At 38.0% G+C, this 27514-nt stretch overlaps 2 protein-coding genes across 2 annotated transcripts in view; one reads left to right on the forward strand and one right to left on the reverse strand.

Annotated features, from left to right (window-relative positions):
* Positions 1 to 11634: 11634 nt before the first annotated feature.
* LOC131149311 (putative cyclin-D6-1) lies at positions 11635 to 13566 on the forward strand. The gene is made up of 6 exons (XM_058099660.1): positions 11635 to 11790; positions 11918 to 12004; positions 12303 to 12389; positions 12473 to 12665; positions 12891 to 13024; positions 13174 to 13566. The coding sequence occupies exons 1-6, from the start codon at positions 11635 to 11637 to the stop codon at positions 13564 to 13566; spliced, it is 1050 nt and encodes a 349-aa protein (XP_057955643.1).
* Positions 13567 to 15512: 1946 nt separating this feature from the next.
* The window catches only part of LOC131154418 (ubiquitin carboxyl-terminal hydrolase 14), a 52467-nt gene continuing 40465 nt past the window's right edge, over positions 15513 to 27514 (reverse strand). Inside the window, exons 17-20 of the mRNA XM_058107183.1 lie at positions 17256 to 17420; positions 16967 to 17097; positions 16728 to 16857; positions 15513 to 15958 (exon numbers count right to left, since the gene is read on the reverse strand). Coding sequence (XP_057963166.1) covers positions 15780 to 15958; positions 16728 to 16857; positions 16967 to 17097; positions 17256 to 17420 — 605 coding nt within the window. The 3' untranslated portion in view covers positions 15513 to 15779. The remainder of the gene's footprint in view (positions 15959 to 16727; positions 16858 to 16966; positions 17098 to 17255; positions 17421 to 27514) is intronic.

The raw sequence follows: 27514 nt of genomic DNA on the forward strand, positions 1-27514 counted from the left end.
TTGCCCTTTTTGAAGGGTAAGATTCTTTTTGTAGGGACAGTTAGATTTTTTGGAAAATGTCCCTAGATATGATTTTTGGGATGTATATACTGGGATACAGTGATTATAGTAACTCTGGTGTTGTAATACACATTGTGATGTATGATATGATGGTATATGATTATACATTTTTTGCTGTGTAGGCTTCTGCTGTATGTTCTGATATATCCCTGGTACCCATGGGTCCAGATGGATTGTGACCTTCTAAGCTGGAATGTGAGATGTGTGGTATTGATTTTATGATGATATTATTATATATAAAAAATGTGGAAATTAAGCAGGTCGTGAGAGCTTGGTATCAGAGCCTAGGTTACTAGGTTCTGTAGGCTCTAGAATGCATCGGAAACAATACCAGAGTTTAGGAAATGATTTGAGGTTGTTCTACAGTCTAGAGGCAGGACTTTTGTGGTAGTTTATGTGTTTTTCCTAGGGTGACGATTTCAGGAAAAACATAGTAAATTATTGTCGGGTTGTGTTCCTAAAATATAGGACGGGGGATTAGAAATGAGTTAGAAATGTTGAGATAAGTGGTGAGGATAGGTGGGTAAATTATGAGGATAAGATTACTGAATTGCAACTTCTATTTTCCAGGATGGATCCAAAAGGAAATAGTGCCCAAGCGAGTGGCAGTGATGGAGCAGGACCATCAGGTGCAGCTGGAACCGACTCTGATGCGGTATTACGTAGCGTGGCTCAGCAGGTTATGGCTAAGATCGCTAGGAGTTCGAGGGAGCAGATTGGTCCATTTGCAGGCCAGGGGTGCACCATAGAGAAGTTCATGAAGATGAATCCTCCAGCGTTCTCAGGCGGAGTTGATCCTATAGCCGCTGAGAATTGGATGCAGGAGACCGAGAAAATCTTGACTATACTGCAGTGTACTGAGGAACAGATGGTCCTCTTTGCCACCTATAGATTGACAGGAGAGTTTGAAAGGTGGTGGACTGCAGTGAGACTATTGGAGCAGAAGAGGGTGACTCCGATAGATATGACATGGGACCGGTTTAAAGATCTGTTCTTTGACAAATATTTTCCAGCTACTGTGAGGGAGGCTAAGGTAGAAGATTTCCTGAGTCTGAAGCATGGACAGCTATCCGTCTAGCATTATGCAGCACGTTTTATCGACCTCTCTCGTTCCGCCCCATACATTGTTCCTGATGAGGTGAAGAAGGCGAGGCAGTTTGAGAGAGGCTTAAGGCGGAGTATATTCAAGCAGGTAGTGGTGCTGTGGATCCAGGACTTTGCTGAGTTAGTTGACAGGGCAGCCTTGGTAGAGGTTGGTAAGCGTCTTGATGCAGAGAAGCAAGGACAGAGGAAGAGATCTACATCTACCGGCTACAAGCAGGGTCATAGACCGAGCCAGTGGAGGAGAGGAAATCATGGCAAAGGGCGGAGGCAGGAGACGGGAGGACGCGAGGTGTAGATAGGGCAGGGCCTTCCAGTCTGTCAGACATGCGGTAGGAGGCACTGGGGAGAGTGTCGAGCTAGTGGTGTAGTGTGCTATCGCTGCTGTAGATCGGGCTATATAGTGCTGGATTGTCCTACCCCACCAGATACAGCTCCGGTGTGCTATCGCTACGATAGATTGGGGCACATGGTACGAGACTGCCCTACTCAACCAAATGCAGTTCCAGCTCCTAGACCATACCGGGGAGGTTATCAGGCCCCATGTGGGGGCCAGCAGAGGAATACGGCTCCATCTAGAGTGTTTACTCTGATGCCGGGTGAGGCTGAGACGGCGGGTGATGTGGTGACAGGTATGGTTGTTATGTTTTCTTTTAAAGTTATTACATTATTTGATTCAGGAGCTACACACTCGTTTCTATCCTCGAGGTGTATTAAATTATATGGGACTAAAACACAACTGTTAGATGTTGAATTGTTGGTATCTACACCGATTAGGTCAGTAGTAAGGTGTAATAGGGTGCTCTGAGGTTGTCCAGTTGATATTCAAGGGAAGGCTTTGTCTACCGATTTGATAGTGCTGGACATGCATGAGTTTGATGTTATATTTGGCATGGATTGGCTAGCAGCTAATTTTGCCAACATAGATTGTCGTGCATGAGAAGTGATATTCAGACCCCCGGGGGAAGCAGAATTTAAGTTCGTGGGGTCGTAAGTACAATCCCAGCCTCAGCTAGTTTCAACTATTCAGGCCAGGAGACTATTGCTGAGTGGGTATCAGGGGTTTGTGGCTGTGGTGAAAGAGATGTCAGAAAATGAATTGAAACTTGCAAGCACGCCTATAGTAAAGAAGTTTACAGATGTTTTCCCAAATGAGTTACCAGGCTTGCCACCCGATCGAGAGGTAGATTTTTCCATAGATCTACTTCCAGGTACATCGCCTATTTCCAAAGTATCTTATCGAATGGCGCTAGTAGAATTGGCAGAATTGAAAAATTAGTTGCAAGATCTGCTTAATAAGGGCTTCATACGACCCAGTGTATCTCCGTGGGGAGCTCCTGTTCTATTTGTGAAGAAGAAAGACGGGACTATGAGGATGTGTATTGACTACAGAGAGATTAATAAAGTGACCATCAAGAACAAGTATCCTTTACCCTATATTGACGATTTGTTTGACCAGCTCCAAGGTACACGGGTGTATTCGAAGATTGACCTTAGATCAGGCTACCATCAGGTGAAAGTGAAAGCAGAAGACGTCTCGAAGACGGCCTTCGGGACCCGGTACGGGCATTACGAGTTTCTCGTTATGTAGTTTGGATTAACGAATGCTCCTGCGGTATTTATGGATTTGATTAACAGAGTCTTTCATCGAATACCTAGACTAGTTTGTTGTTGTGTTTATTGATGATGCACTGGTCTATTCGAGGATCTATAAGGAGTATGAGACGCACTTAAGGAAATTTTTACAGACACTTTGAGACAAGAAGTTGTACGCCAAGTTCAGTAAATGTGAATTTTGGTTGGAGAAGGTCGTGTTTTTGGGGCATGTTGTATCTGGAGATGGTATTTCTGTGGATCCTAGCAAGATTGAGGCGGTTGTGAATTAGGCTAGACCGAGGAACGTCTAGGAGATTAGGAGTTTCTTGGGACTAGCTGGCTATTACCGTCGTTTCATTGAGGGATTCTCAGCTTTGTCAGGACCTTTGACACAACTGATGAGAAAGAATGTCAGGTTTGAGTGGGACGACAGCTGTGAGCAGAGTTTTCAGGAGCTGAAGTAAAGGTTAGTCACAGCACTAGTATTAGTCATCCCATCTGAGGGTGAGAGCTATACTATCTATAGTGATGCGTCCTTGAAGGGACTTGGCTGTGTGTTGATGCAGCATGGCAGGGTAGTGGCGTATGCGTTCAGGCAGTTGAAAGAATATGAAAAGAACTACCCTACACATGATCTTGAATTAGCTGCAGTAGTACACGTATTGAAAATTTGGAGGCATTACCTGTACGGCGAACAGTGTGATATTTTCTCCGACCACAAGAGTTTAAAATATTTCTTCACACAGAAGGAACTGAATATGAGGCAAAGAAGGTGGTTGGAGCTGATTAAGGATTTTGATTGTACCATCAGTTATCACCCAGGGAAAGCGAATGTGGTAGCTGATGCATTGAGAAGGAAATCCAGGGAACCAGTGTTGGCTATGGGGATCCAGCATCCGATCATGATGGATCTGGAGAGAGTCGACATACAGTTAGTAGAGAGTGATCTCCTAGTATGTATTGCCAACCTAGTGGTACAGCCTACTCTACAGGAAAGAATTAAAGCCGCTCAGAAGGAGGATCCAGAATTAGCAGAGGTGATAGACAGACTACAGAGTGGGCAGGGGGAGGAGTTCAGTATTGCATATGACAGAACTTTGTGATTCCATTCCAGATTATGTGTTCCTGCCGATACTGAGATCAAGAAGACCATTCTAGAGGAAGCTCACAGATCTTTGTATACAGTTCATCCCGGTAGTACGAAGATGTATAGAGATCTGCGAGAGTTGTACTGGTGGAGTGGTATGAAGAGGGAGATCACTGAGTATGTAGCGCAGTGTTTGATGTGCCAGCAGGTGAAAGCTGAGCACTAGAGGCCGGCAGGGCAGTTGCAGCCGTTATTTATCCCGGAGTGGAAGTGGGATCACATATCGATAGACTTCGTGTCAGGACTGCCGACGGCGTTGTAGGGCCAGAATGCCATCTGGGTGATTGTTGATCGGTTGAAAAAGACCGCCCACTTTATTCCTATCAAGATCAGCTACTCCCTTAGCCGTTCGGCAGAGATTTACATTCAGGAGATAGTACGGTCTCATAGGGTGCCTGCATCTATTGCGTCGGATCGAGACCCACGATTCACATCACGATTTTGGAGGAGTCTGCAGGAGGCTCTGGGGTCTCAGTTATCGTTTAGTACGGCATTCCATCATCAGTCAGACGGGCAAACTGAGAGGACGATAGATATATTAGAGGACATGCTCAGAGTGTGTGTACTAGACTTTGGGGGTAGTTGGACTCAGTTCATGCCGCTGGTAGAGTTCGTGTATAATAACAGTTATCAGTTTAGCATTGGCATGGCACCATTTGAGGTTCTGTACGGTAGGAGATGTCGTTCTCCTTTGTTTTGGGATGAAGTAGGTGAGCGGCAAGTAGTGGGGCCAGAACTTGTGCATCAAGCGCGTGATAAGGTTCAGCTTATCAGAGACAAGATTAGTGCAGCTCAGAGCCGACAGAAAAGTTATGCCGACCATCGCCGCAGGAATTTAGAGTTTGATGTGGGTGATCACATATTTTTGAAGATAGCTCCAATGAAAGGGGTTATGCGCTTTGGGAAGAAGGGTAAACTTAGTCCTAGGTTTATCGGTCCATTTGAGATTCTAGATAAAGTGGGACCGGTAGCTTATAAACTAGCTTTACCTCCGGTGTTGTCCAGGATCCACGACGTATTCCATGTGGCTATGTTGAGGAAATACGTTCCAGATCCTTCTCATATCATCAGTTATAATGAGTTTGAGCTTAGTGATTCACTAGGATATGAGGAGGTACCAATTTAGATTCTGGATAGGAAAGTACAGGAGATACGTAATAAAAAAATTCCTCGGGTAAAGGTTTTGTGGAGGAATCATGCTATAGAAGAGACTTCTTGGGAATCCGATGAGCAGATGAGACAGAGATATCTGCATCTATTCCAAGAAAGTTGATGGGATAAAATGCAAGTAGTTAGGTAGTTTCTTTTGCAGGTACATGTAATGGTTTAATTAGTGTAGTATTTTAGTTATGGGAGAATGGTTTTCTTTTGTATATGTAATCTTCCAAGACTCGAAATGTAGTCACGGTATTCTTCCGCCATAAGTGAGAGTAGGTAATAAAATGAGTAGACCCTTTCTCCTAGTTAAAGGATGGCGAGTTATGGGAACAGTAAATTTCGAGGACGAAATTCTTTTAAAGGGGGAGGAATGTAGTAACCGGGAAAAAATAAAATTTTAAAAAATATATAATATAATATGAATAATAAAATAATAAAATAAAATAAATTAATTAAATTAACAAGTAAAATGAATAGTATGATAAGGAATATATATATATATATATACATATATATATATGTGTGTGTGTGTGTGTGTGTGTGTGTGTGTAAATATATATAAGTTATTATGATATATATTTAATATATATAAGTTAAAGGTATATATATATATATAAAGTTGCATAAGCTTCTCCAAGAAGCTTTGCTTCAACTATTAAGTAACTATGATATTAATATATATATATATATATATATATATATATATAAAATTGTACAAGGAAGCCCCATTGTTCTCTCTCTCTCTCTCTCTCTCTCTCTTTAATTTCGGGCCAATTTTACGCCGGATTGACAACCGAAGCCACCACGACTCTCCTGGCGAAATTCTCTCCAAATCTGCCGGAGCAGATTGTTGGAGAAAACAATTTGGAAATCATCTCTAAGTTGAGGTAAGACTTTTTAAGTCAAATTTGAAGTTGTGACAGTTGAGAAAAGTGTTATACGCGTTGAAATATTAAAGTTTAATACTGGGAGTTTTCGTTTCCAGGGGTGTTGATTAGGAACATTGGGAATCATCCCTACGTTGAGGTAAGGATTTTTAAGCCGAATTTGACTTAGTGGTAGTTATAGAAAATGTTGTACGTATGAAAATACAGAACTTTAATTCTGCAAGTTTTCATTTTCAGGGTGTTGAGTTGAGAACCCTACAGGTGTAGGGGAAATTTTTTTAGGAGCATTCCAGGAATCAGGTAAGGGGGTAAACTAAGCTAGTTTTGTTTTGAGAAAATGTATGTATGTATATATATATATATATATATATATATATATATATATATTTAGCATCTGATTTGCAGAAAATGTATATATATTTATATATATTTTTTATATTTGCAAAATACTATGAAAATGATCGTATGATTGAATATGTAAAAATCCATTTGTGTGGCATAAGTATAAAATGCATGAAAAAACTGTTTTCTGGGAAAGTGATTATGGCATGGGTTTTTATGATGGGAAAACCGGCGTATGGGACGAAATATTTTTATATGTATATGTGATTTGCCAGCGTACGGGCCGTGCTATATGGATGAGATTTGCCAGCGTACGGGTTGTCCTATGTGATTTGCCAGCGTACGGGCCAAGCTATGTAATTTGCCAGCGTACGGGCTGTGCTATGTGATTTGCTGGCGTACGGGCCGAGTTATGATAAAATGTGTAATTTCGGCGTACGGACCGATGATTTTCATGAAATATGTATATGTGAAAAATGATAAGATTGATTTGATAATTATTACTATGAGATATCCATGTATCACGATTTTTAGTGTATGTATATGATATCAGAACCTGGTTCGCTTGGTTTAGGCTAGCACTTGCACGGTACCGTTGCTATGTGTCCATGGTCCTCGTGATCATGATATCTGTGTTAACGCCGCCGTACGGAGTGGTGTGAGATTGGATGGTCAATGTGGTTATTTTCAAGAAGTGTGCTGTTATCGCCCCTGGTGTACGGACCAGTCTGCGTAGACCCATCGGACCTACAGGCTACTGTTTGACTTGGTAGTGATCGGCCAACCATTGTCAAGTCCCTCTTTCGGGCCACACAACCCAGTCATGTAAGGGTAATACATGACAACAGCCAGCTAATCTACCAGGATTGTTTTATGTTATTATTATTATGAGATGAGATATGTTATGAAAATGCAGTATGTTCTGCCATGTTTTGATTTATATATAAGTTTTCCTAGATTTGATAAACAGTACTGATCATGTTATGTATGATATATGTTGAACACAAAATACTCATGTTGTCACACACTAGTATTATTTTATTTCCCTTACTGAGAGGTGTCTCATCCCTAAATTTTTCAAACTTTTCAGGAGCCCCGGATAGGCGAGCGGGAAAAGCCCTGCTAACCTAGTGCTGGATATTTGCCCTTTTTGAAGGGTAAGATTCTTTTTGTAGGGACAATTAAATTTTGTGAAAAATGTCCCTAGATCTGATTTTTGGGATGTATATACTAGGATACAGTTATTATAGTAACTCTGGTGTTGTAATACACATTGTGATGTATGATATGATGGTATGTATATGATTATACATTTTTCGCTGCGTAGGCTTCTACTGTATGTTCTGATGTATCCCTGGTACCCACGGGTCCAGGTGGATTGTGACCTGTTGAGTTGGAATGTGAGATGTGTGGTATTGATTTTATGATGATATTATTATAAAAAATATATATGGAAATTAATCAGGTCGTGACAATCCAAGCAAGCGAGCAGATCAGGCTCGCAGATAGAGGGGCTTCAATACTGCCCTATCAATAGAGTGAGTATTTTTTAGAGTAATTATGTATAGCCCTAGCCCAGTTGAGGGCATTTTGGGTAACAGTCTTATATGTATATTTTGAGGAACCTTTTAGCACTCTGGTATTATATTTTTTTTTTTTTTTTTTGTATTTATATGAATTCTGTTTCTCGCTGCTTAGGTTGATGGACTGGTTTGATCTAGTAGGTATCAATGCATTATAAATTTTGCAGTATAAAAGAAAATTAAAAAAACCCCCAGTTAAATAGCAGGTCGTCACAGAGGATACTTGTTCTTTATTGTTACCTTATTAATTTCCATGCAATCTATACACATCCTTATGGTCTCGTCTTTCTTCTTTACAAATAATACTAGAGCTCCCCACGAAGATACTCTAGGTCGTATAAATCCCTTATCCAACAAATCTTGCAACTGATCTTTAAGCTCTTCTAATTCTGTTGGCGCCATTCTGTAAAGAACTTTAGAAATCGACGCTGTCCCTAGAAGTAGATCAATAAAGAAATCCACCTCGCGATCAGGAGGTAAACCAGGTAACTCATCTGGAAAGACATCTGAAAATTCCTTCACCACTGGCGTATTAGCAACCTTCAATTCATTCTCTGACATTTCTTTAATAAAGGCCACGAATCCTTGACAAGCGCTCAGAAGTAGGCTCCTCACCTGAATGGATGATACTAACTAAGGCAGGGATTGCACTCGCGACCCCATAAACTAGTATTCTGATCTTCTCGGTAGTCTAAAAATCACTTCTTTCAACCGGCAATCTATACTGGCAAAGTTAGCTGTCACCCAATCCATGCCGAATATTACATCAAACTCGTCCATGTCCAGCACTATCAAGTCAGCAAGAAAAACTTTCCCATGGATATCAACTAGACAGCCTCGAAGCACCCTACTACACCTCACTACTGATCCGATCGGTGTAGTTACTAACAGTTCGGTGTCTAACAACTGTGTTTCTGCCCCACATAATCTAATGCACTTTATAGACACGAACGATTGTGTGGCTCTTGAATCAAATAGTACAATAACTTTAAATGAAAGCATGCTAACCATACCTGTCATCATGTCGCCGGCTGTCTCAACATCACCCGGCGTCAAGGCAAAAACTCTTGTTGGATTCATATTCCTTTGCTAACCTCCATGAGGCACCTAATAACCTCCCCGAGCAGGTTAAGGAGTATGAGCAGGTCCAATTTGAGCCTGACAATCTCTCCTTATGTGCCTTGGCTCCCCACATCGATAGCAGATACCTCGCCCAGCATGACACTCCCCCGTATGCCTCTTCCCACAAGTCTGACAAACTAGGAATGATTGCATACCCTGAAACCCACGACTCCCCGACTCCTGCCTCTGATCCCTATAGTAGCCACCTCTCTTCCACAAACCCCAACTGGACCCCTTGCTGGGAATCAGAAGGCGTGGATCTCTTTCTCTGTTTCTGCTCCTTAGCCTCCAACCGCTCTCCGGCATCTGCCATAACTGCCATGTCTACCAGCTCGACAAAATCTTGCAATTTTAGTATTGATACCTAATTATATAATTCTCACCTCAGGCCTCTTTCAAATTGTCTTACTTTCTTCGTCCTGTCCAGAATAATGTACGGGGCAAAACAAGATAATTCAATAACCTCACCACATACTGTTGTACTGTCTACTGTCCCTACTTTAGGTTCAGGAACTCCCCTATCTTGGCTTTTCTAGACGAGGCTAGAAAGTATTTGTTGAAAAATACTTCTTAAATTGATCCCATGTCATCTTTGTCCTCTGCTGCTCCAAGAGTTTCACTGTCGTCCACCATCTCTCAACCTCTCCTGTCAATTTATACGTAACAAATAACACCCTCTACTCCTCTGTACACTGGAGTACTGCCAGCACCTTTTCAATTTCCTGCACCCAGTTCTCAACTATCGCAGGATCAGTTCCTCCTGATAAAGTTAGAGGATTCATCTTGATAAACTTCTCAATCGAACTACTGTGGCCTGCAAACAGACCTCCTTGCTTCTTGAAGTTCCTGACAATTTCAGTCATGACTTGTTAAGCCACGCTACATAGTATTGCGTCTAAGTCGCCACCAGCTGCACCTGAGGGCCCAACACCCTCATTACCACTAGCATGGGAGCTACCACTCCCAGGGTTCATCCTGAAAAGACAATAAACTTAGCTTAAGACCCTATTACCACACCATACCCCACACAAATCATCTAACTAGTATATCATATCCTTAACTAGTTTATCATCCTTGATTTTAATTCAAGATTCAATCCTGCAACCTAGATACCCAACCCGTCAATAGTTTATCATGGCTTTCCTGAAATCGTCACCCTAGGAAAGACACCTAAACTATTGACGTATTTAAAAAATAAAACCAAAGTTGCCCTTTTCAATCAGTTTGTCATGTACCAAATGATTTTGAATTCAAAAATTTTCCACTTCAGCTATCTAAAATCATGAGTACATAATTTTTCCATTCTTCCTTTTGCTAAAGCCAAAGGAGTCTATAGGTGTACTTGATACACATGGGTGAGCACCAATTTGATCCAAAAGCTTAAGTTTATTGGATTTTGGGTCCAACCATATATATATATAAGCATCTATTTTTTACTCACTTTTTTTAATATGAGACAAATTCACAAGTGGAATTCTCAACAATCTCCCTCTCACGCCTTACCACTGTGTCTTACGTGTCTCGAATTGTATTTCAAGTGGGCCTGCAAACCAATCCTACCTCCCACGTCTTGACCCTATTTGAATCCATCTTAATAGTTTAAATAATCCTTCTTTAGTTTCGGTAACACATTCTCACACCCAGAGTTATAAACCATTGTCCGTCAGTTCTAATACCACTTGTTAGGACCGGAGGAGCCCATGGGTGGACTCGATACACATGAGTGAACATCAACTTGATCCAAAAGTTTAAACTTATTGAATCTTAGGTCAATCATGTATATAAGCACCTAGCATTTACTCACTTTTTCTAATATGCGACAAACTCACAAATGAATTTTTCTAACACTTTCCAAGTTTCCAACTTGAAACCTACAACATTGAAATTCTATGCTCTGACGCTTAAAACGTCTCCTTAGAATCGAAATACTGGTGTTTCACCAGGGTACGACACATAGCCAGAATCTTCAGTGGCCCAATCACAAGTCTGCTTGGCTCCAAGGCCGAGCACGTACAAAGTCTTTAATGATGGCATTGTTCGTCCAAGCAAGCTGCGGAATGCAGATAATTTATCCGTGGTAGATGAACTAGCTGTTAACTACATAATACATATTTATATATTTGGTTGGTTGGAAAACCGTTAAAGCAGAAATACATAACTAACAGTTTGCCTATTGCCTCTCAAGATTCAAACCCAAAATCTACAATACAAAAGTTCTAAGTAAAACTCGAAATCTACAACGCAAAAGTTCTAGTTGAAACTTGAAATCTACAATATAAAAGTTCTAATTAAGCTCTAACTGTTAGAATGTCTTCTAAACTTGGCTTGATGGCTGAACCCTTTCTATTCCCAGTAGCAACTAACTAATAACTGCCAAGCTAGAGAGAGAGAGAGAGAGAGAGAGAGAGAGAGATGAACTTGAAATCTACAATATAAAAGTTCTAATTAAGCTCTAACTGTTAGAATGTCTTCTAAACTTGGCTTGATGGCTGAACCCTTTCTATTCCCAGTAGCAACTAACTAATAACTGCCAAGCTAGAGAGAGAGAGAGAGATGAAACAGAAGTTTTCTTAAAACAAAGGTTTTTGTAATTTTCTTTCATTTTATTTCCACTTTCTTTCCCGGCCAGCATGATAAAATGGATTATGATCCCAGGAATCCTTTACTGACACACGATATTCAACCCTTTCGCCGGTTCTTCAATGTGGAATCGCAGTTCATGGCCGCTGAGGGATACTCTCAGAACGCCCACAGCATCAGGCTCCGTAATCACGCTCTCCACACCATTGAAAAGGTAAGAGCCAAGAACACCATGCATTAACTTGATATTCATCTGGTTAAGTTCTCTAGCAAATTTCATTCCTAAAGAAGAATTAGAAACAAATTAACTCCTAATTTGCGTTTTGTAATGTGCTCAACAGCATTCCAAGTGTGAAAACTTTGATGCCTTCATACCATATCTTGCCATGAATTACTTTGATCGGTTTATTTCAAGGCACGAAGTACTGGTAATCAATGGAAGGAAACTCAGAGTTACAATTGTTTACTCTGTTGTCAATCCTCTATGTTTAAAATGCTCGATTGTTTGCCAAGAAAATGCAAGCAAAGAAATTCTGAAACTAGCTAGCCGAAAAATTTTTGGCTGCTTGGTTCTCAAGATGGGGAGAACATCAAGATATCTGTTTCTTTTTCTTTTCTTTTCTTTTCCTTTCTTTACGTGCATTTTCTCGGCAATCAAACAGTTAAATACTCCCCACTAATAAGTCTCTAACGCTTTGCTCTTGTACATTTTACAACTTGATACAGAGGGTGCACTGGGAACTGTTGCCTATCTGTTGCCTTACTCTTGCTTGGAAAATGAGAATCAACTCCTTCTCAGTCACCAGGTTTCTGGTAATTCTGCTGTCTTTCATAGTCAAATCTACCTCTCTCTCTCTCTGGTGGGCAATGGTGTGTTAATTTAATTTTCGGAATAGACAGATCGAGGCCTCAACACTGATCGTCGAGATATACTTCGCACGGAGTTTGAGATTCTCAATGGACTCCAATGGCGAATGCGATCCTTGACTCCAATTTGCTTTGTGGATTACTTCCTCTCTCTAGTCACGCCTAGCACTCCAGCCCTTAGTCGTCGAAATGTCAACAAGATCATCGTCCGCGTCCATGCAGGTAAAAAAATGATTTTGGCAAATTAATAACATTAAACTTTAAATTCCAATTAAGATTTTTTCGATCCCGGTTTTGGTTGGCAGCGAAATTCAGAAAAGAAACGAACTCTGTGTCCTAAATCTTTTAAAATGGATTAGATGGGTTTTCCGTTCCATAATTGACCCGAAATTTTGCAAAGAATAGTCAGAAAATTCATGCATGATATTTTGTTTCAACTATTGACAGATATCAAATTAACAAGATTCAAGCCATCAACAGTGGCAGCAGCATCAATTATTTTTGCAGCTTCCTCGAAACTGTTTCCCCCAGAATTTTCAAAGCTCAAGCAAGCCATTTTGTCCTGCCAGTTTGTCCAAAAGGTAATAAGTTGAATACACATTCGTAACTTATTATTTCATGGAGTTCATTGCATAATTAAGATGAAGCTCATAAAAGCTTGAAGAAAGCAATCACCAGTTAACAGTACAAGCTAGATTGCTCTAACGCGAACTCAAAAACATGGTTTTAGGAAGAAGTAGAGCGGTGCATGGATGCTATGGGATCTGAAAACACAGGCCTAAAGGTCTCAGTTGATTCGCAGGAAACTAGGACTCAAGCCACCAAGAATGCGTCAAGCGAGAGAGGGATTGGAGAGACCGAGATCCTGATGGAGCCACTGCTGGGCAGAGGAGAGAGAGAGAGTGAGATGGGTGAAGCGTCGATCATGCAGCAGCAAGGCAGAGAGGCAGGTGGGTGTTCGGAGATAACGGAAGAGGCAGCAGAGGAGGAAGGGGAGGAGTCGATCATCATGAATTTTGAGCTGAATTGGAAGGTCTCAGAGACTGCTCCCGTCGATGAAGCTCCTGCTCCTGGCAACGCTCTTGATAGGTGTTTGCCTCGCCGAAACTGCTGCTTCAATTGATGAATATAGGACACAATCGATGAGGATAAAAGTTGTATAGCTCATGTTTGTTCTCACCAAATTCCCTGTAAATACATTTAAACGAAATTCTCTATGTTTCTTCTTCTTCTTCTTTGTAAAGCGAAATTGATTGATCCTGTATTCATTTTTTGTTTTCGCAAAAGAAAACAAAGGTTGAAAAGGATAAGGTTGTAGCTCATGTTCTTGCAAGATGTTTAACTGTTTCTATTCTTGCTAAATTAACCATTCCTCGAATAGAACTCGTTAACCTCCCAAGTGCTTTATGCACACTGATATGGGGACAAGATTAAGCAACAAGAAATGATTTTAACATTTGTGTGTGTGTGTGTGTGTGTGTGTGTGTGTGTGTGTGTGTGTGTGAGAGAGAGAGAGAGAGAGAGAGAGAGAGAGAGAGAGAGAGGAATAAATCCCGAGCTTCATTATCATCTTCTGCAGCTCAAATTCTTTGCTGCGGAAGAAGAAGATGGATTACGACCCGTGTAATCCGTTGCTGCCAAATGATCGCAGTCTTGGGAATGAGAATTTATGCCTTCCAGTAGCCACTATGATTTCAAAGACTGCGTCGAACGCAGAAATAAGGCAGTTCGCGTAATCCAATACGAAAATACGTAATAGGAAGACAAAACTCATCCAGCACCACCCTACTCTTTCTGCTTTAATTTTATTTTCTGTGTCATGATTCTTGCAATTACGATTTAACTACGCCTTTTTCCCCTGCTCTAGCTTTCAAAGACTGATAATTTTAACGCCTTCATATCATATCTCGCCATGAATCACTTCGATCGTTCGTGTCCACGCATTAACTACCGGTAAATAATGCAGAAGACACTATTGATCCTTACAAGCCTTTTTTCTATTTCTAAATCAATTTCGTTGGTTTGGAGTTAAATTTGTCATATATCTGACATCGCTGGGAATTGGGGCCGTCGATACAGGCAGTAGAAGAAGATAAACGAGACAAATTGAATCTTTTCGCTATTTGTTGTCTTTTGATTGCTTGGAAGATGAAAAACAATTCCTTCTCCGTCACCACATTTCAGGCTTAACTATTTTCCTTCTCTGTGATAAGACCAAGGATTAGTTCTGGTTTTATTTATCATTTTATATGTGCGGAATGGCTGAGCAATATTTTAATATATGCAGAGTGAACAAATCTTAATTTTGATCCGAAGAACTTGATTAGGATGGAGCTTCGGATTCTCCAGGGGCTGCAATGGCTCTATGCTTCGTTGATTTCTTTAGTCCTTTCGTTAGACCAACAGATCCAACACCAATTGATCATGGCGCATTCACTCTCCGTCTTATTAATAAGATAACCCAGGCCCAAGGCGGTAAATAATCCAACAGTACCACCTTCGCATGCATCTTTCCCCTTTGATTCTCCCTCTGTTTGGCTCCAAAGAAAATGCAGGAAAAGCCCAACTCAATTTCCTTCTCTAAACCCTTTTTTTTTTCCTCCTTTCTTCTGGAAAGCCAGACGGAGCCGAACTTTTCTGGGTCACTTACATTTATTCCCATAATCGCGGATGTCAAGTTCACCGGGTTCAGACCATCCACAATGGCAGCAACAGCTTTTCTCACTGCCTCCTCCAAGCTGCCTGTGGACCACTTTCAAGAATTCCCGGAGAAAATCTAATCTTGTCCCTTTTTAGAAAAGGTGAAAAAGAAAAAAAAAAAAACATATATCATGTAACCATAAATCAAAGCAAACAAAATATTATTGGCATGCGGAATTGAATGGTTTGAAAGTTTGTTGTGGCAAAGAGGATATGTTGAAGTGGAGGCTATGATGATAAAGTGCAAAGAAAGTGCAGAGTGAAGAGTCTCACCAACAAGAAACAGGGAGACGGGGAAAGAAGGCAGGGAAAGAGATGAGAAGATGAATACTAAGCTGAAATGGTCCACATCCAGCACGGTGACATGTCAATGCAAGAATGTTTTAATTTAATTTTTTTTAAAAAAATTAAAGAAATTTCAAGGAGCCAAAAAATAAAACTAAATTGAAGATCCGGAAGGGCCACACTTCCAGGGGAATAACAAACCATACATCAACTGTTCAAATAGTTCAAGACACCACCAGACAAGGGCTGTAGCCACAGAAAAACCAGAACCACAGCTTTGCCAGAATCACATGGTGCAGCTACATATTGGTTATACCCTCCCTCCCCTTCCGAGCAAGCGAAAGTCTCCTATCAACTGTCGAGTCTCTCGAAGAAGTATAAGTAACCCATGTCTTTGGGGGGATTAACTGATGCCCCAACCTTTTCATCATTGAAAATAACCCATCTCCCGTCTTTGCAAATGTGTGCGACATAGTGGCCACACTGTGTCGAGGTTCCTATGTGGCTCACGAATCCAATCAGCCTATATCCTGCACCATGGCACCCAAAAAACACTTTAAGTTTTTTATTAAGAAAAGTAGTTAAACATACATAAATAAAGGAAAGAAAAATAGTTCGTTATTACAACACTAATTAGCTATTACTACTAATATTGAAATAGAGAAGTGTTTCCTATTAAACAATAAGTGGTTCATTAAAGAAGATTCTATGAAGCTACCACACTGACTTTTAGGTCAGAGGTATCAAATGCCCACCTTGTGCTTAAAATCAATTAGATTGCCCCAACAGAATTTTGGCACAGCATCATATATTAAAATTCCACCCTCTGACCAACTATCAAGTGTTGGAGGTGTAACAAGGTATCAAATTACCCCCTTCTACATAGATCAATCTACTAAATGCCAAATGGAGCCATTAGAATGTTTTGAATATCTTCAACTTCTTGGTCAACCCAAATGGGACCTTATCTAACTTCAAATATCAGCTAATCAACAGTAACATCAAGACTACCTCTCCGGTGCAAACTACATCATTTGCTTCGTAGCAGCTGCAAGTTGACAACTGTTTCATTGTCAACAGTGCTCACATTATCTACAAGTCATCAAGGGGGTATTGATGCCTCATCCAAAACTCATAAGGTAACTTGATAATGATGTGCCAAAGTTCAGTGGTAATTTGATCATAGAGTGACATGATCCTTCAGTAGTTAAGTCAAAGTTGGACATGTACATGTACTGCTTAATTATTCTTAGAATTTACAGCATTCACAAACAAAAGGATGAGTTGCAAGAAACTAACTCCCCCCTCCATCAGGTAATCCAGCATCAACAGAAGCGGGTGTCGTGTTTGACGTAATGTCCATGTCTTGTGAACCAGAAGTATCAGGATTATTAAATATCCAATCAGTAGCTTTCTCAATGTCACCACCCTGAGATCAATTAAAAACAGCACAGAACAGTCAAAAAAATTCAAATATGGAAAATAAACTTGGCCAACATACACCCAAAAACCTAATGAGAGACAATTAAGGATCTTACTGATGCCTTCAGTGCCCTTTGAGCAATTTCTTCTTGGAAACCAAACGAAACCAATGTATCGACTTTTGACTGGTCAACAGTATATAATACTGCACCACTTTGTCCCCCTTGTGAAATAGGAGCATCTATGTCTACAACATAAGAGCATCAAAATCAATTAGTGACTCTACGCAGAAACACAAGAACTTGAGTAAATTTGAGGAACAATTCTAGGAGGCATCAACATGCAAAGAAACTACCACCCAGGCAAAAACAATTTCTATCATAAATGGCATTGAACTCAGGATACCTGGATCATCCATGTGAGCAAGTAACCAATTCATTGCCTCTTCCACCCCAGCATTACAGGTGTTTATTGCAGCTTTCTGACAATGGAGAAAATTAAACCCCATTGACACAAGCTGGGAAACAATATCCTCATTGGGCAGAAGCTTCTTGGAATCCTCACCTCCAACTGTTCAGTATAACAATAAAATAATAAATGCCAGATATTTCAATCATCATTATGAAAACATGCTAAATATCATCCATTACAAAAGCTCAGCGTGGCACAAGAATCTTAAAATACGGCTAATGCATTTTGTTGATTGCATCAATTATTTGGATGATATGACGGTTTCCACAATTGAACAAGAAGTTGCCAAGTTTTCTGTATATTGTGGTTCTTGACAATGTGCTGGTTTCAGGAGGGTGTATGAGCCCAATGATTCCATAAACTATTTTTAACTATGGCTGGAGTTGAATGACATCAGTAGCTGATGGAATTTTCCTTGGTATATGGTGGGGGATTTTAATAAGGGTATGTCTTAATGAAAAACAGTGTGTACATATTTCTTCAGCTGTAAATTTATTACAACAAAACCAAGCCTTAAATCCCACTAGGTGGGGTCAGCTATATGAATATTTTTCCGCCAATTTATGCGATCATTGACCATTTCTTTTGACAAGTTTAGGTATATTAAATTCTTACTCAGTATCTCCTCCCAAGTTATTTTAAGTCCACCCCTACCCCTTCTACTGCCCCCCAAAGTAAATAACTCACTCTTCCTCACTGGTACACTATGTGGCCTACGTTGCAAATGTCCATACCATCTGAGTCATCCCTCTCTTATCTTATCCTCTATACGAGTTACACATAACTTACTGCGAATATGTTCATTCCTTAATTTATCTTTCAATATTATACCACACATCCATCTAAACATTCTCATCTCGAAAACTTTTACTTTTTGGATATTATGCTTCTTCGTCGCCCAACATTCTGATCCATAAAGCATAGCTGGTCTTATAGCTATCCTATAAAACTTCCCTTTCAATTTTAAGAGTATTCTACGATCACAGAGCACACTCGAAGCACTTTTCCATTTTACCCAACCTGCTTTAACTCTATGCATTACATCATCTTCAATTTCTCTTTCACTTGTATAATAGATGCAAGGTATCGAAATCTACAAGTGTTATTTATTTCTTCATCACCAAGTTTAATTATGTCTCCAATATTCCTCCTATCATTACTAAAATTACATTTCGTATATTCTGTCTTATTTCTACTTATCCTAAAGTCTCTAGATTGCAAAACTTCTCTCCATAATTCTAACTCAGCCTCTACTCCGTCTCTAGTTTCATCAATTAATACAATATCATCTGCAAACAACATACACCATGGAACCTATTTTTGAATAGTCTTAGTCAATTGGTTCCATCACTAAAGCAAAAAGATAAAGACACAAAGCAGATCCTTGATGTACACCTATGGCAATTGGAAATTCTCTAGTTTCTCCATTTATAGTCTTTACACTAGTCATTACTCCATCGTACATATCCTTAATGACATCAGTATACCTACCATATACACACTTTTTTTCTAAAACCCACCATAGAACTTCCCTAGATATCCTATCATAAGCTTTCTCAAGGTCAATAAATATCATATGGCAAGTCCCTCTTCATTTCCCTAAACTTTTCTACTAATCTTCTTAAAAGATATATAGCTTCTATGGTAGATTTCTCAGGCATAAAACCAAACTGATTTTCTGAGACTTTCGTTTCTAACCTTAATCTTTGTTCAACTACTTTTTCCTATAGTTTCATCGTATGACTCATAAGTTTAATTCCACGACAGTTATTACAATTTTGAATATCTCCTTTATTTTTATATATAGGTATTAAAGTGTTTTTCCTTCATTCATCTGACATTTTCTTAGTTTTTATAATTGTATTAAATAAATTAGTTAACCATATAATTCTATTATCACCTAAGCATTTCCAAACTTTAATTAAGATGTAATATGGTCCCATAGCTTTCCCATTTTTCATCTTTTCTAGTGCAAACGTAATTTCGTTAACTCTAATTTTACAAATAAATCTCATATTTTTAGTTTTTTCCTCATTTGACAATTCTAAGTTTAAGTCTTCCATTTGATTTTCATTAAACTACTTACTAAAGTAACTTCGTCATTTTTTTTTAATGTTTTCGTCCTTAACCAAGACAATATCATCCTCACTTTTTATATATTTTACATTTCCTAAGTCCTTACTCTTCCTTTCCCTAGTTTTAGCATGTTTAAATATCTCTTTCCCCTTCTTTTGTATCTAATTTATCATACAAACTATTAAATGATCTGTATTTAGCTTCACTAACGGCATTTTTTGCATCTTTTCTTGTCTCCTTATACTTTTCAAAGTTATCCTTGTTTCTACATTTTTGCCACGTTTTATACCAAATTCTTTTTGTCATTATGGCTTTTTGTACATTTTTTATCCCACCACTAACTTTCTTTGCTATTCCAAAATCTTCTCCTTAATTCACCTAAAATCTCTTTTGTTATCTTTTTAATAGAGCTAACTAATCTACTCCAAAGAGTATTTGTATCTATCTCATCCTCTATAGTCCAATCCCCATCTTTGATCATTTTATCTTTAAATTTTATTATATTTTCTCCTTTTAGATTCCACCACCTAGTTCTCTTACACTAGTTAATTTTATCCCTCTTCTTCCATTTTTTAATACATATATCTAACACTAAGACTCTATGTTGTGTGGTATGACTTTCACCGAGAATAACTCTACAATCCTTGCATGATAAAGGATCTACCCTCCTAGTTAAAAAAAAAAAAAAAAATCCATTTGTGTTCTATTTTGACCAGTTTTAAAGGTTATTAAATGTTCTTCACTCTTCTTAAAGCAAGTATTCATTATATTAAAATCATATGACATGGCAAAGTCTAAGATCATCTCTCTAGGCTCATTTTTGTCTCCATATCCATATCCTCTATGTATATCACATAATTTTTATTATCCCAACGTGTCCATTTAGATCTGATCTTATAAATATTTTCTAAGTCTCTGGTATGCCTTATATAATACTATCCATATCTTCCTAAAATTGTCTCTTAAGATTTTCTGCTAAGTCGACTTAAGGAGCATAAGTACTAATGATATTTATTATCTCGTCCTAATATCATCTTGATTTTTATAATTTAATCCCCAACTCTATTTACATCAACAATGCTATCCTTTAAGTTTTTGTCTATAATAATTCCTACTCCATTCTTATGTTTTTTCTTTTCCAGTGTACCAAAGTTTAAATACTAATTTATCAATTTCTCTAACTTTCTCCCCCACCCACTTAGTTTCTTGAAGGCAAATTATATTAATTCTTCTTTTGATCATTGTATCCACAATTTCCATGCTTTTACCCGTAAGTGTCTCTATATTCTAAGTTGCTAACTAATCCTAGTTTCTTGAACTAATGTCTTTACCTGCTTACGTCTAGAACGATGCAGAAACCCTCACATATTTGACATTGTACCCCAACGCCGACACGGGGCGACGACCTAGCCCACCCTCGCCCACTTTTCGCTACACTCAGGTGATACAAGTGCAACACATAGCTCGTAGGGGACGCCCAAAGAAATATTCAGCAAGGATTCATATCATAGTGATCTGACCAATTTTACGCTAGTTGTCAGCTACCTAACACAACCCTTCTCCTTTACTCGAGCTTGGGACCGGCTATGTGTGAAAAAAATTAAGACATTACGTGCATCACAGGTGGAGTTTCAGCTGTCAATTTATTGATAACAAAAATTTCATGGAACCACCATTGACGGCAGGTGGGTTTAGATGGACCAAAAATAGGAAAACGTATATATATATATATATATATATATATATATATATGGATTACAATGTTATGTGCAATACTGATTGGGAGGAATGTCTTCACAATGCAGTTAAATTGGTAGCTCCAATGCATTTGTCTAATCATGTTCCCACTCTCAATAAATTTATTCAAGACGTAGCCTAGTAGACCATTGCTTCATAGTTTGTCATCTAGTAGGTAGATGCTAATGAGGTGGAGGTTTTAAAATCAATGACTCAAAACAGAGACCTTAGACTGGATAAACGGTGGCAACATTTTCATTTAAACAAGCTGGAAAGTGATTAGAAAGAGAAAATAAGTGATGGAATCATCTGATGACTTGGACAGGTGATGTGTACAGAAAGGAAGAAAGTTTGCTCTTACATATGTCATTCTGTCCCAACATTTTTTTTAAGTTAAAATGGTGGGAACGTTCTCAAAATCAGTTATTGGCAGTACAAAACTATATTGATGCTGCCCAATACCCTACAGAATGAAACATCAAGGGCTTCGATGCTTGCCCAGTCAAGCCATAATCATTATACCCCAAGCTGTGAATCGCCTAGAATTCTCTCAAGGCTGTGAATTACCTAGAGTTCTCCCAAGGCTACAAATTGTCATTATAGACCTTACAAGGCTGTATCTTGACATGCATGCGTTGTGTTATGCTGATGGCAATTCGCATGCTTGTTTGTTTGTTCATTGCTCTGTAGTTGGCAGTTTTGCAATAAGTTTTTGGTTTTTCATTGTGTTGGGTGTGCTCTAGTTCTTTGGGAGACTTTTCAGCTGATTCTTTTTAGAGTTTAGGAAGGCATTAGGATGCAAGGAGATTATGGTCATATGAAGCTTTTGATGTTTTATGGGTGGTGCAACTAGACAAAATGCTTGCATTTTCAATGATTGCTCATTGTTTATTGATTTGAATTGGGACAGGATCGTCTTTTTTGCATCATTGGGGACATAAGTTTTCTCTTCTGATTTTAGTCGTTTTGGTTTCTCAAGCCTTCAATGTGATAGCATGTCTTTTTTAGTATTTATCATTTTTCTTTTTTCTTCTTTTTCTTTTCCTGCTTAATATTCATCCTTCTCTTGACAAAATTTTTATGAATCAAGAAACTAATGATTCTAAACTTTGAAATTTTGATATTTCTAAATTAATCACACTTGCCATTGCTAAGAGAGACGAAAATATATTAGCATATATTTCTCTCAGGCCTTAGTTTTCTCTCCTTTATTTTTGACGAATAGCAACTAAGAAACCAATAGTATTCAAACCCTACAGCATATGTTATGTGTAGAATGATTACAATTTAGCTAAAAAAAAAATTTATTTATATTAAATATGTTGATGGGATCCCACACTCCTTTGTCTCAGAATTTGGCATTGAGAGGTAGCCCAAGGTAGTTAATAGGAAGTATCCATTTTGCAGCCTAGAAGATTACCTAGGAGAGACTCATCTACATTTTCACCAAGCGGAATGATTTCACTTTTTCCAAGGTTAATTTTCAGACCCAAAACTGCCTCAAACCCTGCCAAGATACACCTCAAATTTGGAATGTGGAGAGGGTAATCTCACAAAATATTAGTGTCATTTATGAACAGGAGATGCATGACCTCCATAGTCCTATTGTGTCTGCCAACTCTAAGGCCTTTGAGCAGCCCTTCTCCAGTAGCTTTTATCAGCATAAGGCTCAACACCTCCATCACCATGATGAACAAAAAGGGGGATAGAGGATCCCCTTATCTTAGACCTCTAAAGGAGCGAAAGAAATCAGTGGGTTGCCCATTGATTAACACAGAGAAGCTTGGTGTGTGGTGTGTCTACACCAATGCTCCCCAAAACCCACTTTCTTGAGAGTACTGAGAAGGAAGTTCCAATTGACATGATCGAAAGCTTTCTCCATATCAAGTTTGCACACCACTCCATTTTTCTTTTCCCTTGGTAAGTATCCACTACCTCGTTAGCTATTAGGGCTGCATCCATGATTTGACTTCAAGCCACAAAGGCGTGTTGATATTCCCCAATAACTTCTAGAATGGCTTTTTTGAGCTTTGTAAGCAAGGACTATAGCAAGGATTTTTTATAGATGGTTCCTACCATGCTAATTGGACGATAGTCCTTAATGTTGGTTGCCCCAAGTTTCTTCTGGGTTAGGGGTTGCAAAACGGGTTAACAGGCCGAGTTCGAGCGGGTCATAAATGGATCAGGGTTAAACGAGTTCGGAATCGGGTTGACCCAGCTATTAATGGGTGACCACCTTGTAAACCCAAACCTGCCCGTTTAATAAACGGGTTATAAACAGGTCGCCTATTTAAAAAATATAATTTTTTTCATTTTTAAAAAATTTAAAATATTAAACATTTACATTTAAAAAAAAACACTCCATTTAGGCAGATCAAGAACAACACTCCTCACTTGATTCAATAATTTCTATTGCATGGTCGCGTGGGGTGTACAAGGTACTGTGAATCTACAACGGGTGGCGGCCGACAACTACTCAAAAGGCCGTGAGGAAGCGAGGGAGAAGCTTCTTCTGGAGTGCCGCTCCTAGCTGCTGTGAGCGTGAGGCCTGAGGGAGATTCGGAGATGAAATTGAGATAGAAATTACTCAGATAGTCAGATTAGAGAGTGAGGCCGAGGGGGAGCCCGAGAGCCAAAAAGCATAGGCTTCTGCAGCTCTGCTTGCTTCTACGCCCGTGCGTCGCATGCTGCTGTGCTGGTGTGGCTTTGCTCTCAGTTTCAATTTTCAAACTATCATAGCTCACTGCGAATCTAAGATGCGTGCTCAGGAAGCCTTTCACATGGACTAATGGACCACACTCCACTCCACAAGTCCACACCACAGAATATATAGCACATAAATGCAGATGAACGGGTGACCCGATCCGAACCCGCCTAACCCGTTTAATAAATGATTCGGATCCAAGTGACCCGTTTATTAAACGGGTCAGCTTGCATTAACCCAAACTAGGTTTAAACGGGTGGGTCACGGGTCACATGTCGGGTTTTGACCCATTTTGTCACCCTTATTCGAGGTCAAGGTAAGGAAGTCGCATTGATGTTCCAAACAAATCTTCCCAATCTAAAGAATTCCTTAAAAGTATTAGTAAAATCTTGCTTAAGCTCACCCCAATATGACTGAAAGAATGAATGGGTGAACCTGTCTGGCCCTAGCGCTTTGTCTCCATTGAAATCTCCAATGGCTTGAGGATTTCAACTTCCTCAAATGGTCTCTCAAGCCACTTTGCAATGGAGGGGCAAAGATATTTGAAATCTATGTCATCCACTACAGGACTCAGATTCAAAGTAAAGAGCTTTATAAAAGTTGCAGATTCCCCTTTTACTGTCTTCCTCCTCAGTTAAAGTGTTCTCTTTGATTTCAATGTTGGAAATGGTGTTCAGTCTGCAATGAGCATTCGCGGTTGGGTGGAAAAAAATCCAATATTCCAGTCTCCGTCCTTGAGCCATAAGGCTCTAGATTTCTGCCTTCAAGAGATCTCCTCATGGCTAATAGCCTCAAACAACTCCTTTAACAACACTCTTTTGGCCCTTTCATCAGAACTGAACCCTTGTCTTAGCTCTTGCTCATCAAGGATCTTGATGTTGTTCAAAATAATGGTCTTCTTCGCCTCAATGTCTGCAAAGGTGCTTTTACCACACTTTCAGATTCTCTTTCAAACCCTTTAGTTTTGAAGCTAGCACGAAACTGAATTTCCCCTCAACATGCAGTGTGGACCACCAAAGCTTAACGAGGTACCTGAAGCCATTATGCTTTAAGCACATTTTTTCAAAGCAGAATGGGGTTGGTCCCCATTTGATTCCACACATGTCAATGATGATAGGGAAATAATCTGACATGGACCTAGTAGGAGCTCTTCAGTGGTTTTGGGAAAGTGGTATCCCAATGCTAATCTATCAATTCTTGAGAAGGAAGGTGGGTCCCTAGAGTTGGACCAAGTGAAAGTACCATCAATGAGAGGGAGATCAATGAGGGCATTCACTTCCTCATTTTTAATACATTTTGCATCACCTAAGTACTAGCTATATCTTTCTCTAGCTCAGTAGCTCTAGCAAGTTTAAATGTCTCTTTCCCCTTCTTTTATATCTATTCTAAAATACCAATTATTTATATGCTCTATTTTTAGCTTCACTAACGGCTCTTTTTGCGTATTTCTTGACTTTTAGGTGGTGTTTGATAATTGTGAATAGACTCTAGGAAACGGAATCAGAAAGGTTGATTCCCATTCCTAGCGTTTGTTTACAGTAATCTCATTTCGATTGTCATTCCATGCAGGAATGGGATTCCCCCTTTTGCCTACTTCTTGAATCCAGACTCTTATTCCAAAGTCAAATTTTAAATCCTAAAAACACAATATTTATTACCCTTTTCATTATAATGCATATACATACATATATGCATACACCTCTACATTTTATAATTTGATATTTTATATATATTACATAAATTTTAAAAAATAATATTAATATTATAATATCATTTTTAATATTTAAAATATTATTATATGTTTTAATATAAATATTAAACCATCATTATTAATATTTTTTACTATTTATAATAATATTATAACATATAAAAATTAGTAAAATAGTATTAAATGTGAAAATGTTATGATATAGTTGTGATAGCATTATTGATTTATTATAGTATTATTTATAATCTTAAAAATAAAATAAAATAAAATATTTATTATTCTCATCAATTATAAATGTAAAATAATAAAATTAAATAATTATATATTATACAAAAATATAAAACACTATTGTATAATAAATATGTACAGCCACAAATTTTAAAATATATATTAATATAATACTATAATACATATTACATAATATTATAACACAAAATAATATAATAGTACTAAATTATAAAACACCATGATATAATTGTAGTATGATATTTATTTATTATATTATTACATATAACCTAAAAATAAGATAAAATATTAATTATTAATATCATTAAGACAAATATATAATAGTAAATTTTAACAATGATATAATATACAAAAGAATATAATACTATTGTGTAACAAAATATAATGCTATGGTGGTTGTTTTATTATGCTATTATTTTACATAAAATAATAAACTATGTTACAATGTTAAAATATACAAGATTTTTACATTTAAGAAAACATATTAAAATATAATACTTAGAAAATATAAGATAAGCTATAATATTAATAACATAGTTAATAATAATAATAATAATAATAATAATAATAATAATAATAATAACACAAAAATATGATAAAATATAGTACGCACAAGTGTAATGAAGTACATGATTATTAAAATGATTTATTGTGAAAAAAATTATTATATAAATTAATAAGATAATATTATATAAAATTATATATTTATAATATTATTATTTCATATTAAATTAATTGAATAATTTTTTCATACTATAATGACATAATAGATAAACTAGACTCATTTTCAATTCCTATGTTTATATATACCAATCATTATAATACAATTTCAATTTCAATTCCAATTATGTGCCAAACCAAACATGAGAAAATTCCGTTTCCAATTCCAATGGATTCCAATTTTGATTCCAACTGAGAACCAAACACTACCTTAATACTATTCAATGTTTTTCATATTTCTATATTTTTGTCATGTTTTATACCAAATTCTTTTTATCTTTATGGCTTTTTGGACATCTTGATCCCACCACATACTTTCTTTACTAGCCGAGAATCTTACACTAAATTCACCTAGAATGTCTTTTGCTACCTTTTTAATAAAGCTAGCTATCCAACTCCAAAGAGTGTTCGCATCTGCACTATCCCCTATTGTCAAATCACTCTCTTTAATCATTTTTACAGCACCCTGTATGATTATATCTTTATAAGTTTTATTATATCTTCTCCTAGGTTCCACCACCCAGTTCTCTTGCATTGACTTGTGTTACCCTTTCTCTTCCATTTTTTTATACAAATATCTAACACTACAACTCAATATTGTGCAGCTAAACTTTCATCTAGGATAACTTTACAATCTTTACATGATAAACAATCTACCTTAAAATATATATATATATATATATATATAAATAAAAATAAAAGAAAACTAGTTCACTTTTATTTTGTGCACTTGAAGGTTATTGAGTGTTCTTCTCTCTTCTTAAAGCACGCATATTATAATAAGATCATATTGCATGGCGAAGTCTAAGAACAAATCAACAAACTCATTTTTATTCCCATATCCATGTCCTCCATGTATCCTCTCATAATATTTATTGTCTTTTCCAATGTATCCATTCAAATAGAATATTTTTTCAGTCCTTGATACCCCTTACCTAAGCATATTTGAGGAACATAAGTACCAATTACATTCATTGTCTCCCAACCCAAGACAATCTTGAA

This window comes from Malania oleifera, chromosome 1 (genome assembly GCF_029873635.1).
Source record: "Malania oleifera isolate guangnan ecotype guangnan chromosome 1, ASM2987363v1, whole genome shotgun sequence".
NCBI lineage: Eukaryota > Viridiplantae > Streptophyta > Magnoliopsida > Santalales > Ximeniaceae > Malania > Malania oleifera.

What these genes read in the sequence shown, in the direction of transcription:
- LOC131149311 (XM_058099660.1), top strand. Translation starts at nt 11,635, where the DNA reads ATGGATTATGATCCCAGGAATCCTTTACTGACACACGATATTCAACCC. An exon ending in TTTCAAGGCACGAAGTACTG is followed by an intron (nt 12,005 to 12,302) that starts GTAATCAATGGA and finishes AACTTGATACAG; the next exon opens with AGGGTGCACTGGGAACTGTT. An exon ending in CCTGCCAGTTTGTCCAAAAG is followed by an intron (nt 13,025 to 13,173) that starts GTAATAAGTTGA and finishes ACATGGTTTTAG; the next exon opens with GAAGAAGTAGAGCGGTGCAT.